The sequence below is a fragment of the Anabrus simplex genome, chromosome 3, assembly GCF_040414725.1.
Source record: "Anabrus simplex isolate iqAnaSimp1 chromosome 3, ASM4041472v1, whole genome shotgun sequence".
NCBI lineage: Eukaryota > Metazoa > Arthropoda > Insecta > Orthoptera > Tettigoniidae > Anabrus > Anabrus simplex.
In genome coordinates this window covers 78,760,067-78,781,076 of record NC_090267.1, presented here as the reverse complement: position 1 = coordinate 78,781,076, position 21,010 = coordinate 78,760,067, and the positions used below count along the sequence as shown (strand labels likewise).

The following is a 21,010-nucleotide window of genomic DNA, read 5'->3' as shown; positions in this document are numbered from 1 at the left end:
GCATAATACGCCACTCAACTAATTTCTTCGGCGATCTTTCATGCGCTTTTGTAAATGTATCTTAAATTTAGAAGCCAACTCGGAGCTATTGTCATTTAACTGCTTAAAAAGAAACTTTAGGGCAGCACCAGTTGTGAATAAATACGCATCAGTGCGACAGAGTGCTTCTACAGTTAATTTGACTGAAGCCAAGACTTTAACGATTTCATCGATGAGCTCGAAATCGGACTCTTCTAACTGCACTGGATTATTCAAAGCTATAAGCGCCTTTTTGACGCTATATTTCAAGAAGGCACTTACTCATCTCGCTCACACGGGAGAAGTAATGTACCAATGCACGCAATTGTGGTCAGACTTTCACGCACATAGGGGATGAACTCATGCGCTAAACGAGAACAGGCATTTACACACCGAAAAGACGCATAAATAACGCACTGAGAGTTTTGCTTCACGCAGTCTATTTTGAATTTTTTTTTAAATTTTGTCAATCCCGAAAATCCCGGGATCCCGAAAACATAATCCCGAAATCTACGGGATTGAAAAGCGGTCGGGATCCCGGTTTTCAGGATCGGATCGAATCCTCTAATTCTAATGCTCGAGACAGCACACACATCCAGACCCCGAACCATCGGAATTAATCAGTGAAGGTTAAAATTCCCAACCCGACCGGGAATCGAACCCGGAACCCCATTAAAGCTAGATGTACAGTGTTTGATAACATTTATTGAAATAATCACGCTGTGCGGGAAAAAAACCCTGTGGGTGGGGGGGCGGTATTTCCTGCCTGTCGTAAGAGGCCACTAAAGGGGGTACCAGTGGCTCTTAACTAGGGAGCCTGGGTTGGCGACAACGGGCCCCTTAGCCGAATCCTGGCATTGCTTCCACACACTTGTGATAGACTACATTGACAATTTCCTGTACAGAGCGGTGATTTCAATTAATGTGTTGTTTTCAATGAGAGTTATTAAATACTAGCATGTACCCGCGGCTTTGCCCGCGTTTATTAATTAAACTGTTTTATATATAAAAAAAAATATGTTTTCCTTATAGAGCTTCCGGTTGAACTATATTAGTGTCCTTCCAAATGGAGCTAAGATATATATATATATATAGTGCCTTTGCCTTTCCAACTCTCGAACAAACCACGTACAGTTGACAATGGGTAAGAGATTGTTCATGTGCCGTGTTGATGTTCATAGCGAAACTGAAACAAACGGAGAACTGCAGATATATAAACTTAAACTTTATATTCGAAGAAATTATTCGAATTCGAGGAATGAATATTACTTCGCTCGCGGCATGCCCAATCATGAGAATGGCTTCAATAATATTAGTCATCAGTTTCAGAGCCGTGTTCATTGCAGAGGGCAGGATTCTTATTCTTCGGAAGGATAATCGGTGCCACAATCGTCCGCTCTAAGATGTTCGAGGGTACTCCAGGTGACTCAAAGTCTATCAAAAGCTCTGCCGTGTAGTCGATAGACTTGTAACTTTGTAGAACATCGGGTAATTCTTGTAAAAGTTGCTTGTTGATGACGTTGGCAGCTTCACTTCTTGGAGCAAGAATTGCTCTTAGACACAGCCATGCGTCTTATATACACTGACTTAGGAAATGTCATGGGATAGTCACCTAATAGCGTGTGAGGCCTCCTCTGGCCCTGCGAACTACAGCGAGACGCCGTGGAAGTGAGTCAACAAGTCCCTGGTAGTCCTCTGGACGCAGCTGACACCAAATCGTTTGCAGAGCGGCCGCCAATGCTGGTCTGTTCGTGAGTGCAGGATCCATGGCATGGAGCCTGCATTCCAGGACATCCCAGATATCCTCGATAGGGTTCATATCGGGGCTCCTGGGTGGCCATGGCAGTCGTTGGACCTCCGCTGCATGTTCCTGGAACCATTCCCGGGCGACGTGGGAGCGATGTGGCGGCGCGTTATCATCTTGAAACACCGCAGAACCGTCTGGGCGCTGGAAGGCCAAACATGGGTGGAGATGGTCTCCGAGCAGCTCAACATACCGCGTACCATTCAAAGTCTCTTCCAGAACAACTAAGGGGTCCATTCCATACCAGGAAAATGCACCCCAGACCATAACAGATATACCAGCGCCCTGGACCACACCTTCGAGGCAGGCGGGATCCATCGCTTCATGTGGTCTGCGCCATACATGGTGCCTCCCATCGGCATGGTGCAGTTGAAATCGTGATTCGTCCGACCATATCACGTTACGCCATTGTTCCAGTGTTCATCCCTGGTGACTGGCGACAAATGCGCGTCGTTGTGCCCGATGACTTTGGGTTAACAGTGGCACCCGTGTGCGGCGCCGGCTCCCATACCCCATAGAACTCTTGTTCTACATATTGTCCACTGGGAGACGTGTCTAGCACGGCCTTTGTTGAATTGAGCCGTGATTTGTTGCACGGTTGCCCGTCTGTCACTATTGACAATCCGTCTCAGATGTCGCCGGTCACTGTCATCGAGGGTGGCTGGACGGCCGGTCGTTCGTGTGTTGTGGACGGTGACACCCGCATTCAACCATTCACGATACACCCTGGACACGGTTGATCGTGTGAAGCCGAATTCCCGCACCACTTCCGAAATCGCTCTTCCCATCCGTCGGGCACCGACCACTATATCCCGTTCGAACGGTGTCAGCTCACGACGACGTTCCATGTTACACTTGTCACATGCACAGCCATTGCTGACAAGGTCTCATATACAGCTGCCGCTGGCACAGGGGGCGTGTAGTGCGCAGACAACTCAACCTGCGCATTAGTGCTCCGCTATCCCATGACATTTGTTCAGTCAGTGTATTTCCTCTAAATGTATACATGTCCAACCCTTGTCCCCTTTCTCTACGTGGTTTGGGTATGAAGTGAGATGAATCTTCGTAGCGAGTTTTTATGACCGGATTTATTTCATGACGTTAACCTAATCAGATGAGTTAATGAGATGAAATGAATGGCATGATATATGATAGTAAGAATAAAGAGGATGAAACCCGGCGCCGGCACAAAGCCCACTCCTCTCGAATAGCTCAAGACTTTACGTCTCCATCCGACGGACGAATCACCATCAACAGCGGCATATGCCCTCACACCATACAGTATAAGAGCAAAAACGGCTTCCTACGCCATTGACGTAAAATGGCTCCTTGAATTGTGTTCTCTCCCTACCTTATGTACGTTGCCTAGCGACAGTGACTCTATGCATAATCTTGGTGACAGCACGTTTGATTGTCATATCCCAATACACGTTTTCCGATGGTTTTTCGTTAACAACTCATCAACGAAAGCGAAAATGAAAATTCTGGCTTCGAGGTGCATTCGGACCCCCTTACATCTACCTATGTTCAAAATTTCAGATCTCTGCGTGCTGTAGATTTTGCTGGGCATCGCGCACAAACATTTCCTTTTATTATAATAGACTGTACATATAGACTGCATGGACAATTTCCTGTACAGTGTGCTGATTTCAATTAATGTGTTGATTTCAGTTAATGTTATTAAATACAGTACATATAGCCTACATTGGCATTTTTCTGCACAGCTGGTGGTTGTGATTATTGTTTTAAGAGGAAGTTGAACTACTTCTGTTAACACTAATCAGAGGGAAGAAAAAATGGAAGGATCCCAACTTGACAGGTTTGATCCTGGCTCAGTCCGGTGGTATTTGAAGGTGCTCAGATATGTCAGCCTCGTGTCGGTAGATTTACTGGCGCGTAAAAAACTCCTGCAGGACTAAATTCCGGCACCTCGGCGTCTCCGAAAACCGTAAAAGTAGGTCGTAAGCCATTATTATTATTATTATTATTATTATTATTATTATTATTATTATTATTATTATTATTATTATTATTATTATTTAAAATGGAAGGGATCCGACACTTCGAAAAAATAAAGGTGTTGGCCAAATAAAGACACGGGCCACGAAGAGCGTGAACATGAAAGACTCTCCAGGCTTCGCGAACATGGGTGTTGGAAAAGAACAAGAGTTGACCAATGGAGGTCAGATACTACAGAGACCGAGCTCGGTAGCTGCAGTCGCTTAAGTGCGGTCAGTATCCAGCATTCGGGAGATAGTTGGTTCGAACCCCACTGTCGACAGCTTTGAAGATGGTTTTCCATGGTTTCCCATTTTCACACCAGGCAAATGCTGGGGTTGTACCTTAAGGCCAGGACCGCTTCCTTCCCACTCCTAGCCCTTTCCTGTCCCATCGACGCCATAAGACCTATCTGTGTCGATGCGACGTAAAGCAACTTGTAAAAACAAATAAAAAGTACGATAGATGAAAGTGAGGAGCCTGAGACAAGTGGGTGGAATCAATGCCAGGATTTGGTTAAGGGGCGCGTGGTCACCAACTCAGGCTCCCAAGTTAAGAGCCACTGGTGCCCCCTTTAGTGGCCTATTACGACAGGCAGGAGATACCGCCCCCACCCACAAGGAGTGTTTTCCCGCGCAGTGTGATTATTTCAATAAATGCTATTAAACACTGTACATCTATCTTTAAAGGGGTCCCGGGTTCGATTCCCGGCCTGGTTGGGGATTTTAACCTTCATTGGTTAATTCCGGTAGTTAGGGGTCTGGTTGTGTGTGCCGTTTTGAGCATTAGAATTCACGGACGTGCAGGTCACCTGTATGGAGTCAAATCGAAAGACCTACACCAGGTCTCTCCGGAGGCCACACGCCTTATTTATTTATTTATTTATTTATTTATTTATTTATTTATTTATTTATTTACCTCTAGCTTACCTGGACATCTTTCTGTACAGTGTTCTCATTATTAAATACCGGTACTGTACATATAGCCTATATTGACGTATTTCTGTACACATGCCGATTTCAATTAATGTTATTAAATACTCTATTGGTACAAAGAAAGCAACATTAGTTGTATCCCATTTATCCTAATTTCCCTTCACACAAAATATGTGTACAGACTAAAAGAAGGTATAAACGATATATTTTGTACAATCAAGTGTTCGAACACGATTTTAATAAAATTTTATTACCATGCATGATTTATACCAATTTGTTATATAAGGCAAGGAAATATGATTACACGTCTTTATAACGGTGAGTTTTGTAAGTACACGGCTAGAAAACAGCTGTTCAAAGATACGTCCCTTCCCGCCACTACCAAAGCCTACTAGATACTAGAAGGCCTGGACAGAGAGCCAATTTCTTGCATTAAAAGCGGGGTAATAGTTTTTCTCTTTTCCACCGCTAGGTTCGCGTTTACGTTCTGTTGTTTGGCGCGAATTCTATGATTACCTGTGTTACAGCAACATGTTTTATGAGAAGAAATAACATATTAAACTTCGTTTTATAAGGAAAGGCCTTATCTAACATGAAATATGAAGAGTTTTATCGTTTTTTAATTTATTTGGTCTCTCGATTTGCCATATATGGATGGTTGCTGAGATGCACTTAATATTTGTTTAGTTATGTGTTTATAAATTACCGTGAAGGTGGTGGTGATTATTGTTTTAAGAGGAAGTACAACTAGGCAACCAAACACTAATCAGAGAGAGAAACTGGAAGGGACCAGACACTTCGAAAAATGGAAATATCAGCCAGAGGAAATCAATGGCCACAAAGGGCGTGAAAATGAAAGACTCCCTAGCCCTCGGAAACTTAATAGTGTCGGGGTCGGCAAAGAACCAGATTTGACCAAGGAAGGTCGAATAGGATAGATGAAAGTGATGAGCCTGGCACAAGTAAGTGGAAGAAATGCCAAGCCTCAGCTAAGGGCCGCGTGGTCGCCAACCCACGATCCAAATTTCAGAGTCCCTGGGTCCAATTGCCGTCAAGTTTCTCTTTCCATTCTGTGGGTTAAGGTGGTTTATCGTTGCGTGCTTAACTGCGCATCTGATACAGCGAAGAAATATACACAGATATAAATTTTCATCTTTTTCCTAAAGGTCCGAGTTTAGGGGACAAATAGAGGCTTGCTATTTATCGACAGGGCAGCAGAAAAGGATCTCTTTGGGCTCCTAATGTTAATTCCAGAATATGTAGCTTGCACTTTGTCGAATCAGATTACAGTGTAAGTACAGTGAGGGGAATTCTGCTCCCCGACAAAGTGCCGGCGCAAATTCGTCTTCTTCTTAAAAATGTATTAATATTTTCAACGCGGGCGTTAGGATATCTCGGAAAATGTAACCTTGTCCGAAAGCTGAAATTCCTCACCGCTCCAAAGTTTAAAGAGACGTTTCAGTGCCGCGACTGTGATCAAGCACACATCACATACGTTATACTTATAAAATTTTTCAGGGCTGTTCTTGATACTAATGCAAAGACAGAGACTAAAGACTGTGATTTATTAAACAAATTCAAGAGCAAGTCTCCGAGCAGAAAAGTGTTGAAATTATAGAAATAGGGAAAAATCTTGTGAGTACTTCTATTTAGGCCTATTTCCCTATTCTTTATTCTTGTGCGATAATCAAGTGCTAAATGAAAGAAATATATGTAGTGTAGTGTGTTCTAAGTTGTTTTATATATTTATATCTAATTTACACCGGGCATAATGATAATAAAATGTATTATTTCGCGTTATTGTATAGATCTTCAATATAAGGATATAGACAGAACATGCGAACAATAGAACATAAACGCTATCCAAGCGGCAATCGCCTGAACTACTTTGTTCGCCCAGAAATGTGTCGGCTTGTCCAGGCCTTCTATTATAGCGTAGGCAACGCCACTACACAGCTGAAGATAAAGAAGTTAACCGCGAGATGTCGCGGCGATCGCAGCCGTCCTGTCCACACCGCTTCGTTATCAGTAATCTGGAAGATGGCTTTTCATGATTGCCCATTTTCACACTAGGCAAGTGCCGACGAAATGTCTGCAGATTTGCCTACATCAGACTCGAGCACATTCTTGGTTTCGTATTTTTTAAATACGAATAAAACAGTCACATATAAGTGGACCCGAACATTGGCACCACTTCGGCTGCAATTCGATAGTCTCGAAAACTGTAGATAGAAGAAATTGTCAACGTCCAGAGGCAAACTCGGCGAGAATAGCACAGAGGATAAAGAAGTTGTAATTATAAATTTTATGGTGCATCTTTTCAGTTAGAGGTAATTGCTTAGCAAATGGTTCCAGCTCGAGACACTACAACCTGATTAAATTTCCTCGCCATTGCTTCAGTCAGGAAGTTGTAACTACAAAGACTACTCATTTCTGGTACACGTGCAATGTGCTCAGTTTGAGAAACCTTGCTCTTGAAGTAAAAAACCAGCTGAATGACTATCCCTTGGTTCGACTCCAGAGACAGTTCACCGAGCTCGATAGCTGCAGTCGCTTAAGTGCGGCCAGTATCCAGTAATCGGGAGATAATGGGTTCGAACCCCACTATCGGCACGCCTCAAGATGTTTTTCCTTGGTTTCCCATTTTCACACCAGGCAAATGCTGGGGCTGTACCTTAAGGCCACGGCCGCTTCCTTCCCATTCCTAGGCCTTTCCTATCCCATCGTCGCCATAAGACATATCTGTGTCGGTACGACGTAAATCAACTAGCAAAAATAAAAAAATAAAAAATAGAGGCAGTTCAGTAATTCACACAGTCACATGCATTGAACAACTAAACAACTCAACAGTATTCAACAGCAGGACGATACAACAGCGAATATTAACTCAGGTCAATTTACCCTCGCACCCACAATAGTGGCTTCCTTCGCTGACTCAAGGCGATCCTCAGTCCACAGAAATACACAAACACACAGCACAGTCTTCCTTTCCGTACGTCGTCTCCGGCCCACCTACTCACTGGATTCTCCGACACCACAACAACCACAGCTCCTCGTTCAGACGTCGGCGGGACACTAGCGATAGCCAACACATCTGTCGTCCTCAGCGCAGCCACCGAACCCCAACACACTTGTGTCTCACACAGACTCCACTACGGAGTCCAACACTGACTCTGATTCCAGCACCAACGCTGACACTACCACGGAACCCAACACTGACTGACGGTCCGCGGCTAGCCTTCTTTTTTATAGCTCGGGTTATGTGAACCAGAACATTCGCAAGGTGGCTATAGGCGGATCATTTCCGTTGAATCTCCAAGAAACTCGCAGGTAAGCCAGCCGACGAGATCAATACACGTGAAAACCGGCCCTGTCCTCTAGGCCGGGTAGGAGATCCGTGATCGCCTGAATCACTGGCTCCTTTCTGGAAGTACCGAAAGGGGCTACCATAGGCCTGGCACGTAACAGTATATTCCACTGCTTCCTTGGTCCATACGTTCATCCTTTTGTCGCCTATTGAACAGGGGTACATTTCGGCTGAGATACCACTAACTACCAGTGGTTATTAGATGTTCCACAATTGTCTAAATCGCATGTATTAACATCCCTTCCCTTCCCTTCCATGTTGAACCTAGCTATTAGTGTACTAATTCCGCTCTTGTATCAGATTACTCTATAATACAAATGGTGCCGATTGCTCTTATTTTTCGGTATGTTGCGATTTATATTACCAGCAATAGATCATTTGCCATACACATAAGTTTTAACGAGATGTACTCCAAGTGAGCAGATAAGAGTTTCCCTTGCGCACGGTGGGGCCTGCATCTGCCGGGCAACCAGTACTCACGGTCGGGCGGCTACGCGAGTTCGCCATTTAGCAAACTACAACTTGAAAATAAATCGCATAAACAGACATAGGCCTATACTCACCCGTGCCATGAAGGAGTGTAATTTTTTCTTCGTTTTACAAACATCTCTAGCATTGTCTAATGAAATTATCCATCATTCTTCTGAATTTCCGCGCGGAAAGATTGAATTTATTGTTTGTTGGGTGATCGTCTTTAGTTCCTCTTCGCAATTGCCACGACCTTCGGAATTGCCGGTATATCGGCCGTGGCTTTGGCAGACATCGCATCTAGACTGAACCCACTGCACACATGGACAATTCATATTCTGCTCACTCGGTATTTTATTAGCAGCGTAACTCGATGGTTTTAAGCCCTTATCTCTTGTGCTCACGTTTTGAAAGATCTGATTCCGTTGCTGTTGGTTAGCATTTAAAGGCGAGGGACTCTTATTAAAAAATTGCTGACATGTTAAAGAACCCTCTTTATGTTAATAGTAGTTGAACAAACATTAAACACATTATTATTATTATTATTAATCATTAAATTGTCTATTTTTGACATGCGACGACGTAAACAAATATAAAATATTTATCAAATAATGTTGTCATTTTGTAGCATTTGACTGAGTGACAGTATTATTAACATGTTCATGAAACTACTCATTAAATTTTATTTATAAAAGTCACATGCTGAAAACGTCCTTGGCCTTCGGTTCAGAATCCCGTGTTCGATTCTCGGATGGTTTTGGGAATTTAACTGTCTGGTTAATTACCCTGACTCTGATACTGCGTGTTTGTCACAGTACACTTCTCTTCATATTACACTACCTGCCACCAAATAAATATGCCATAGTGATTACATCCCTTGGTCTCAGGAAGAATAGGGCCAACTCCACAAGTGTGACATAGTTCGCACCCGCGACCCCTCCAGGGTGTGGGATAAATGGCAGAAGTAGTTTCTTAAAATAATGAATAGTATAGAAAATGAATCGCATGGCCGTATTAAGCATACATCTGAAGAATTCAAGTGTATTGTTTAATTACAATATAAATAGGTGTTCACAATAGCGTATGTTGTATGTGAACCTTGACAGTTTCAAAATCATGTATGAACGGTCAAACGGTCATATGAATGTAACAGGATGTCATTAGTTTATATAAAAGATTTGACTGTACTAGAGTTGAAATAAGTATTTGGTATCAAATATACTGTCGTTTACAAGCTAAAACATCGTAATTGCGACGCTGAAAATGTTGATGCCCCGAGAGCAAGTCCGACTATTGGAATCCAGTGTGATGAAATTCTTAATGCATATATAAATGCAAGCATATTATGAGGAGAGGATATGCTGGTCTCCTCGTAAAGAAATACACTTTCCTTAAATTAAAAAAAAAAAAAAAAATCGAAGATAATACCTAGCAAGAAATGAACTAATGTAGTTGTATTATTATCGTATACTAATTAATACATTACTACTAAAACAATTGTGGGCTTACAATTTGATATACGAGATTATATTGAACTTAGTTACATGAATAAATGCGTGAAGTGGAGGTTCCAACGTCCACGGAGTCATATACATTCTCCACTTGGTATTTATTCCTCATATCGTCGCCATAAGACCTATCTGTGTCGGTGCGACGCAGAACAACAACAACAATAATAATAACAATAATATCAACATCAACAATTGTTTTTCGGTTATGCAGGGTTAGGCAGAGGTCGCAGGCCTCGGTTGGCGAAAACCTGTATCTGCTAGCTCGATGTAGAAGCACTAGAAAAAGGAAGTCTACGAGACCATTAATTCCAAAGATGTTTGGCTTTAGGACCTAACTATGGGTACTATGTGAACTGGAGGGAGTCAGAGTGATACTTAAGGGGACACTATAGTGAAATTTCTTACTTCTATATTTTTCAATGCATTTTTTCCATTTTTTTTCTGCGGTGTAACTCCTCAGATATAGTAATGCAACCAACTTTCAATATTGTACCTATACAACTTTTTGAGTAGGAATATTTTTACTTTCCTTTTATCAGCATCGTTAAAAATAGTCCCTTGCATCACAATATTTTTCCATTTGGCACCAAATTTTGCACACATATGCTGTATAGTTATGCCAACAAACATCAGTATCACAGTTTGTTGTTTGAGAAGTATATTGGCTTGTAGAATTTTTTAAAATGTAATGTTTAATTTTTCTAAAATAAATATGTGTACACACAAAATTTGGTAGGTCAAAGAAAATCACCTTAAACAGCAAAATGCACACTGACATTTATGCACCAACTATCTAGCTGCTATTGTGTAGAATTCCACCTACATCAGACAAAATTGCATGATAAAGGATTTTTTTTTTGTGAAAGAAATCATGAAGATTTTGCTAAGCTATAACATGCAAAATAAAAATCTATGCAACTTCACTCATTTTAGAACTGTCCAGCACAATAAGTATATCCTTCAGACTTCTTTCTTCTCTCCTCCAGTGATATTTTCATCACCTTATTCTTTTTCCTTAGCTCTTTGCTTTCACCTGAGCTCCTTTTCCTGCTGTGCTGTAAGCACCTTTGCTCTCGCTGGTGACTGATGTTCACAGCAGAAGTTGGTACTGGCTTCCCTCTGATGGACTGAAGGACTTCAAGTGTTCTAACACACCCCATATTGAACTCACAGCACTCACAATACAATCTGAAGTATATTCATAGTAACAAATACCCTTCTTTTGGACATTTGGACATTTATTCCAAAGAACACTGTGAAGGCTCTCATTTGGATTTTGTGTCTTCCCTTTTGTGCACATTTGTAGCAGTGCATCTGATGCAAGTCTCTGATATGTTGAAATTATTTTTAAAACTACATCATACAGAATACTACATCTGCTACTCAATGCTTAGATTACATTTGAAATCCAAATGAGAGAGACGTAAGAGAGGGAAAGTAGCAACTGGAAGGGGGTGTCCAGTAGAGCATGGGGCAGTTAAATGCTAGCGCAGTGCCATTTAAATGAGGCGCTGTGGGTTTTAAAATGGTGGCATTTAAAAAATAAAAGCATTTTTCGAAAGAACACACATCAGGGTATTTTTAGAGTTCTAAACCCATTTTTTATATTTTCCTCAAAATTCATTAAATTAAATTAAGATTCTCCTTTTCTTGAGAACTCTTCACGTCATCATTTTGTCACAGTTGTAATAGGCATATATTATTGGCATATTGTGTCTTTGAAATTACATACTTGGGTATAATGGGTTCGAACCCCACTGTCGGCAGCTCTGAAAATGTTTTTCTGTGGTTTCTCATTTTCACACCAGGAAAATGATGGGGGGGGGGCACGCGTCCTTCCCACTGCTACCCTGTCCTATCCCGTCGCCATAAGACATTTATTCCAAAGAACACTGTGAAGGCTCTCATTTGGATTTTGTCTCTTCCCTTTTTGTGCACATTTGTAGCAGTGCATCTGATGCAAGTCTCTGATATGTTGAAAATAAAGCAACTTGTAAAAAAAAAGTCTAATTTCTAAGTATATTTGAAGCATTCGCTCGGTTACTAGAGGACTTTTATCTAATTAATCTGCAATTTTTGTTGTTACAGGACCAGTACGACAATATTTCACTTCACACACAAAAGGGAATTGAATTTTTAGAGAGATATGGCCACTTTATCCGCGACCGATGTCAAATCGAAATGGAGTACGCTGCAAAATTGCGGTAAGAATTATTTTAAAATGTGGCATGTATACAGCTTAATTAGTGAAATATCTATCAACTACATATGCTCTTTGTTGGTTCCAGGAGACTTGTCAAAAGCTACCAGCCAAAGAAGAAGGACGAAGAAGATTATCAGTGAGTAATTAAGAGATCTGATAGTGTTTTCATATGGGGTAGTCATGATGGCACTTACCAAAGAGGCTGTGGTCGACTATGTTAATAAGCGAAGACACGATTTTCATGCACTATAGAAGCTTAAAATATGCATGCAGTATGCACTATCAAATGTCCAAAACATGCACAATGGAACCAAAAATCACTAAAAAATATGCAGTCAAATTTTTTTTTTGTTGGTACCATGAAATAACTAATTACATTTCCAAATTTATTTCAGTCAGATTCATACGTTTGTTGAAAACAATGTTTCTGTAGAGGAAAACCATCTTTCCATGTCACAAGAAGTGACAGGCGCAAACTTAAATGGTCATGTCAGGTAAAATTTTTCATTAAACTTAGTCATAAGCTAAGCTTTCGCCACTGTAAAGTTTAACTAATCACACGAATTTGAAATCTGTGTTTGAATCGATCACTTTCTGTAGCTTGTTGTTCGATGCTATACCCACACTCCGACAGGCAGACTCTAGCGACATTCGAAAGTCCTCCAAAACTGCCAATGAGCAAGTGGGCGACCATGGCTAGTAACTTCGTTATGGCTATCGGCAATTTGCCGAAGGTGGTTTTGATGTAAACTAGATCTTGCTGCAGATTTCTGCTACTGAATGCTTTCTGTGCATCTTTTATACTGACTTCATCATCGGCAGGAAAACTGTCAACATCCTAAAACCAACAACATTCTGGAAAGTCAGGGAAATCTTTCCCCAATGATGGATTTTTGGGGATATTTTTATTATCTAGTCTGCCGTAACCCATGCTATTGTAGCATTTCTTTTTCAGGTCTTTTTTTTCACAAGAGGTGCACAACAATTCTACAGTTTTCAATGTGGCCTTGTATCATTTCTTTCAACTGTTCTATGTAATTCTTTTTTGTTTCATTTCTAGGATACTCGCTCAAAACTCATCACAGTGGCTAACAAGCAGTGTACGTTTTATAAACTTTGGCTAGATAGTAAAGTGTTTCCGAATTGAGTGGTTGGTTGGACATATTGGTAAATGATGGAATTTCAGCATATTGTAAAGTGTATCGTAAAATGTTGGGGGACGCAGATGAAGAATGCACCCAAGGTATCCTCTGCTTGTAGTAAGAGGCGACTATAAGGGGCGACATTGACGCTGAAATGGATTGTGGCTTTGGGAACATGTGTTGTACCCTCTGAGGATAGTCGGGGTGAATACATCGCAGGCAATCCTTGCCTGTCGTAGAAACTGACTGGAAGGGTCATGTGACGATCGGTCCCTTCTTTCTTTTTTATTTTTTCTTGAGGGTTAGTTGTAGACCGAATCAAACTTTTTGATACGCGTGCTGCTTGGGGAGGTGCCTTTTACATGTGCGATTATGCTGGAAAGCCCGATGTTATCGCAAAAATCCAGGCGGGTGGGAGCGCCATGTACTCAGCAGTAGTATCTGCTCGACAATGCAAATACCCGCACATCCGGATGCTAGGACTTAAAAAAAAAATGTATGCTTATGACTCTCTACACGCTATTGTGGATGATGTGAGGAAAGGGAGTCCTAGTGCTCAATGCGTCAGTCAGCCCCTATTAGGTAGGCATTGTTCAACGTCGGATCCCGGGCAATACGTGCTACGATCAAGTGGGTTTTGCCTTGGCAGGTTGGGTCGGCTACAGAGGTCCCCAATTGGAGTAGGTGTCATTTGGGTAGGGTTATTTCGGGCATGGCTTAGAAACTTCTCAACCCTGCCCAAGGTCCTTCGCCACCGAAGTCTGTAACTTTTGATTCCCTCAGGGGGGCAACCTCCTGGGAACAAGCGCAGTGTGAGAGTTCCCAGGCTGAGTTGCTCAGACAGTTGAGGTGCTGGACTTCTGACCCCCAACTTGGCAGGTTCGATCCTGACTCAGTCCAGTGACATTTGAAGGTGCTCATATATTCAGGCTCATGTCAGTAGATCAGATCAAATCAAATCAAATCAAATCAAATCAAATCAAATCAAATCAAATCAAATCAAATCAAATCAAATCAAATCAAAATCTCTTTATTTGCAAATGAGGTGTCTACGTTGGTGGCAAATGGTACACTAAAATACATTATTGTCAAGCACTAAATTTTAAATTAACAAGAGAAGAAGAAAATTTTCCTAGAATACAGTATTGTACAATTTACGCTAACAATTTTTTCTAATAAACACACAGCTCATCCTGAATAAATTTATATTGTATACAAAATTCTACTTATAATAGCTCCTGTACTTACAAACATAGTCAACTCATATACAGTATGTGGAATTACTTCAAATAATACTATACAACTGGTATAAGATTAAAATTTACATTGTATTTATTTACTTCTTTTTAAACCCATTTTGGAACCTAAGTAGCATAACGAACTGCTGCGTCTTAACCAGAGCCCCTTTTGCCACCACTTTTCAGAGTTCCTGAAGGGCCCTTACAGCTACCGTAGTGGTCCCAGGGCTCTCAAAGTCCCCACTGTACTTCACCCCTACAGGCAGTCCCATACTTCGGCTGTCCAAACTCCATAGACCAGGGGATGGAATTAATTTATTCACACACATTTTTTATTTACAATAGCCTGCACTGGTCGTATTCCCTCGAATATTTCATTTATTCTCCTCTTGAATATCTGTACAGATTTTGGAAAAGGATCAAACACTACCTCTGGTAAACTGTTCCACTCCTTCACGCCCTTCCCAATTAATGAAAATTTACCCCAATCGCTTCTGCTTAAATTCCTTCTAATTTTATACTTGTGGTCAGTTCTGCCGATATAATTATTTTCCAACTGAAGCGCCTCATGGATTTCTCCCCATGCTTCTTCTCCTGTATAGGCTCTATATAATCCTGTAAGTCTAGTTTTCTCCCTTCTCTTACTTAGTTTCCCACCCAAGTTCATCTAACATTTCTGATACACTACTTTTTCTCCTGAAATTTCCTGTTACAAATCTTGCTGCTTTCCTCTACACACTATTTATTTCTTTTATTAGGTATTCTTGGTGAGGATCCCAAACAATGTTTGCGTATTCCAATAATGGACGAACCATACTAAAGTAACTTTTATCTTTTAATTCTTTGTTGCATCCTTTAAGTAGCCTCATTATGACATGTAACAATCTGTATACTTTCCCAACAATGTCATCAACATGACCTTTCCAGTGCAAATTACTTTCAAATCTTACACCTAAGTATTTGCACTTGCCATCTTTTGGGATAACTACCTCATCCAAAGTATATTGAAATATAGTTTTAAAGCTCTTGTTTGTAAATGTTGTAACAGTTGATTTGCCTCCATTAACCTTCATATTATTTTCTTCAACCCATTGTTGGATACTCTCAAGGTCCCTTTGTAATTCTGAAAAATCCTCAATGTTATTTATTTCCTTATATACAATTATGTCATCTGGAATCAATCTTATTTTGGATGTTATATTGTTCCCTAAATCATGTGGTAATGGACCGATTATACTACCCTGTGCAATTCCCTTTCAAACTTTCTCTTCCTGTGATATATTATTTCCTACTTTGACTTTCTGAACCCTTGAATTTAGAAATGTTTTTATCCAATGTATAACCCTTACGTCCAATCCTATTCCCTCCAATTTCTTTAATAATATTCCATGTTTCACTCTATCAAAGGCTTTGGAAAGATCTATGGCTATGCAATCTAACTGGCCTCCTGAATCCAACTGATCTGATATGTACTACTGAATTCCCACCAGTTGTGCCTCACAAGAAAATTTCTTTCTAAATTCATACTGACTTCTCATGAACCAATTTTTATCATCACATATCCCTCTGATGTACTTTGCTATGAAACTCTCCAGTATTTTACAAACTATACTGGTCAGGCTGATTGGTCTGTAGTTCTCTGTTTTTTTTTTTTTTTTAAATCACCCTTTCCTTTATAAATTGGTATTATTATAGATTCCTTCCATTCCTTTGGTATTACACTATATAGTCAAAGAGAAATTTTAAATAATGCACTATGTATCACCCCATTGTCTTTAATACCTCCCCAGTAATTTGATCACTTCCTGCTGCTTTTCCTTGCTGAAGCAGTTGGATTTCTCTGAAAATATCTTCATTTGTGAATGAGAAGCTTCTTGTTTCCCTATGTGTCTCTCCCTCTGTATCTTCTGTTACGGTTTCCAACTCCTGACAATCTTCTACTGAATCTCTGAATTCCCTACTAAATAGATTTGCTTTCTCAGTAGGTATCTGTTAAATAGTGTTCATCCCCTTCTCCCACCATTGTAGGAATTTGGATTCCTTTTCCTTTTTGATTCCTAATATATGAATACAGCTTTTTCCATTTCCCTTTGTGGTCATTACCCTCTTGAAGTATGCCTTTCATAAAATTCTCTTTTGCTTCCTTTTTCACTCTATTCAGTTCCCTCATTAGATGTTTTCGAGTTTCTCTATTCTCCTTACCCTTTTTGATTTTCCTGTTTACTATTCTACATTTTCCTTTTAATTTTCTTATTTCCCTTGTATAATAAACAGGGTCTGAGGTCATTTTACCCTTAACAGGTACAAATCTTTTCTCTCCTTCCCAAATGACTCCTTTAAATTTAGCCCAAAGTGTATCCACATTACTCCCTTCACTTATCCAACAACTGAATTGTGATTTTTTTTTTTTTGCTTTACGTCGCACCGACACAGATAGGTCTTATGGCGACGATGGGAGAGGGAAGGGCTAGGAGTGGGAAGGAAGCGGCCGTGGCCTTAATTAAGGTACAGCCCCAGCATTTGCCTGATGTGAAAATGGGAAACCACGGAAAACCATTTTCAGGGCTGCCGACAGTGGGGTTCGAACCTATCTCCCGAATACTGGATACTGGCCGCACTTAAGCGATTGCAGCTATCGAGCTCGGTGAATTGTGATTTAAGGTAAGTCCCAATTTTACTGGCACATAAAAGAACTTCTGCAGAACTAAATTCCGGCACCTCGGTGTCTTCGAAAATCGTAAACATAGTTGGTGGAACGTAAAGCCAATATTATTATTATTATTATTATTATTATTATTATTATGAGTTTGTTTTCCTGCTTCCCTATTGCCTTGGTTGTTACCAGAACTGATGGGCAAGACTTCAGGCTGGTTAAATCTATTCTCTTCAATCGACACATCGAAGGTGTATACGGTGAATGTAAGGATCTGAAAAAATGCTCAGTGGTACTTTGCTCCTTAAGTCAAGCACTGCGTTCTAAGCAGATCGGTTGCTTAAGTGCGACCACTTTGGCGAAATCCCCGTCAAAGTGGAAGAGCACAAAACCTTGAATCTGGTTCGTGGAGTTATCTTCCACCGTGATCTTATTCTGAACACTGACGGTGAGTTGAGGGAAGACGTGAAACACTGTGGCGTGGCAATCCTTCGGTGTGGGTTCTCTCTCTCATTCTCCTCAACCTGATGGTTGGTGGGTAGCATGACTGTCCTTGTCCAACGACCTTCTATCCTGAGCCAGCTGCTTGATTAGTTGATATGGACGTCGCCCTTTAATGCCATCGAGGAGCCCTGCTCTAGGTTGTCCTCTTCTAGTCTTTCCTTCCATTTTCCCTTCAAGCAGTGTGGTACACCATGATGAATGCCGGAGTAAATGACCTGTCCAACTACATCTTCTTTTCGCGATCATTTTCTCTAGACTGATGGTTTCTTCAGCTCTCTTGAGAACTTCATTTGTTAGCCTGTGAGTCCAGGGAATTGGTAACATTCGACGTCAGCACCACATTTCAAATGCATTTATTCTTTTCTTATCAGCCTGTAATAGAGTCCAGGTTTCAGAGCCATAGGTTGCAATGCTCCAAATGAAGCTCTTAATGAAATGCTTTCTTACTGGTAGTGATATTGCCTTGGAGGCCAATAGGCTTCTTTTTTTATTGAAAATTTCTTTAGCCTGGGCTATTCGAGAACGGACGTCCTTTTCACACCTCCCATCAGATGTAATGATGCTTCCCAAATAACTGAGCTGATTTACTTGAGTCAATTTTTCTCCTTCCAACCAAACATTAACATCCTGTTTACCATCCGGAGTACATTTCATTATCTTGGTTTTTGTTTTGTTAACCTTCATATTGCATTTTAGTTTTAGTAGATCATTCAGTTTCTTTAGTGAGTTTCTATCTCTTTCTCAGTTTCAGCTATAAGGGCAATATCATCCACGAAATGTATTGTTTGTGTAGACTACCTTTAAACATCCGCCGAACAGACGATCGTCGTCAACTACGCTTTGGAGACTTTTAACACTTGTTGGAGAAGTCGTCCATGGTGTAGCCAAGGGGGGGGGAGATTACTGGGGGTTAGTGTAGGCGAACTATGTATCGGGCTATGCGAGGAGTAACATAACGATACCACATGTTAGTTAAAATACTGGTTTATTCAACATCACAACATCACAAGCCATACTATATATCTGTACAAGTTCACTCTGCTAGTACTCCAGCTTACTGCATCTTGCTACTTGTACAGCTGACACGTGTATTGATAGTGGGGCACAGCTGAGTCCACAGAGTTTATACAATATCGCAGACTAAAAGTCTCTATCAAAGAATACACAATATGAGGGGGAACATTGATCCCTAACATATTCCCCCCCCCCCTCAATGTTAAACTCATATTTACATTTACAAAACTTGAACATCTCAACATTTTTACAAACCAAGACCTTTCATACAGTTGTTAAGAATTACATAGTTTACAGGCATAGTTAACATATTAGCTAGTTGCTTGTCCGTTTCAATAGATTGTACATATATTGTACATGCTTCTTTTCCACTTGATGTTTTACAACGTTATACTTAATGTCTGTGTGCTTCATTCGCTTCTGATTCGGATTATTCACAACCTTTATTGTTCTCTGATTGTCTTCAAATATGGTTATACATCCTATATCAATATTTAAGTCTACCAAAACTTTTTTCAAGAACATTGCCTTTTCGGTAGCTTGACATAATGAGATTAATTCTGCTTCTGCAGTGCTTGACACCACAACACTTTGCTTCTTAGATTTCCAAACTACCGTGTCATTAAACACCTTAAATACACATCCCGAAGTTGACTTACGGTCAACGTCTCTAGCAAAGTCTGCATCTGCATGTCCAGTTAACACATCACAGTTATTTGATTTACAATACTTCATTTTCATATCTAAAGTTCCTTTTACATATCTAAGCACTCTTTTTAATGCTAACCATAGCTCATCTGATGGCTTGGACATTGCAAAAGTTAAGTCAGGTCTTGAACCATTTGTTGCATACATAAGTGAACCAATTCATGATCTACATAATTTTTCCTTATCAGGAGTAATTACACAATCTTCACTGATTCTAAGATTATTGTCCATATGTGTTTGTACCAATCTACACGCACACACATTAAATCTGTGCAAGACACTCATCAAATAGCTTGTTTGATCGATACACAGACAGTTGTTAACTTTTTCAATGCACATACCTAGATATTTAAGTTTATTGGATCCTAGATCTTTCATCTTAAAATACAGGCTTAAGAAGTTTTTCAGTTTGTTATTTTCTGCCAAATCATTACAAAAAATTAACAAATCGTCCATATAAACCAACACATACAATTATCTTTGATGTACAAACTATAATCATTCCCTGACCTATGAAACCCATACTCCTCAATTTTCTCCGTAAATTTTTCATACCAATATTTTGGTGATTTACAGAGTCCACATAGTGATTTTTTTCAATTTGAGTATAGAACCAGACTGAACTTCCACACCTATTGGTGGTTTCAAAAGGACATTTTCCTTGATCTCTTTGTACAGAAACAGCACTTTTTTACATCCATTTGACGAATTTCCAAATTATTTTAAACTGAAACTGATAACAATATTCTTAAAGTTTCTAATTTTGCAACAGGTGAATAAGTATCCTCATTTATGTTATTCGGTAAAAAACACGTGCAACTAATCTTGCTTTGTACACCATTGAACCGCCTACTTCTTTCTTAGTAAATACCCACTTAGTATCTATGAATGTTTCAACATTTGGTTTCTTTACTTCTACTCATGTAGCATTTTCTTTAAGTGAATGTAGCTCTTCCTCAATAGCTCTTTCCCATTGTAATCTATTGCTACCAAACTTAACATCACTGTAATTTGATGGGACATCTACCTGTGACTGAACAAATAATGCAAATAGCATCTCTTCTTCTGCTTCTTCAACCACCTTATCCACATCTGTGACATAATCATCATGCCACACTGGTTTCCTCCTAACTCTTTTTTATCTTCTCCAGTTTGATCTGAACTACCTGCTTTACCTTTATCTTCATTCCCAGTACTGATTGAACAGTAACATTTTGAGGGTGATACTGGACTGATACAGTTACTACATTCTTGTTTCGTAATTTATGTTAGTCAAAATCACATTGAGACCTAGAACAATGTTTTTGTTTTTTGCATTCCATAAACTCCAACTTCCAGCTGGAGCCTAGCCTACCATAACTGTCTTTTAACATTTTGAGTCTAGTTTTCTCCTGAACTGTTTAGGCACATGCTTAAAAGAAATACTGCTAAAAACTCTAAGGTTAAG

General features: G+C 40.3%; 1 protein-coding gene across 4 annotated transcripts in view; it reads left to right on the top strand.

Moving 5' to 3' along the window:
• Positions 1 to 21,010, top strand: part of Cip4 (formin-binding protein 1-like Cip4) — a 668,861-nt gene that overhangs the window by 401,472 nt on the left and 246,379 nt on the right. For all 4 annotated transcript variants that reach the window (XM_067142577.2, XM_067142575.2, XM_067142576.2 and 1 more), the window contains exons 2-3: positions 12,190 to 12,305; positions 12,390 to 12,440. In XM_067142577.2, coding sequence (XP_066998678.1) covers positions 12,190 to 12,305; positions 12,390 to 12,440 — 167 coding nt within the window. The remainder of the gene's footprint in view (positions 1 to 12,189; positions 12,306 to 12,389; positions 12,441 to 21,010) is intronic.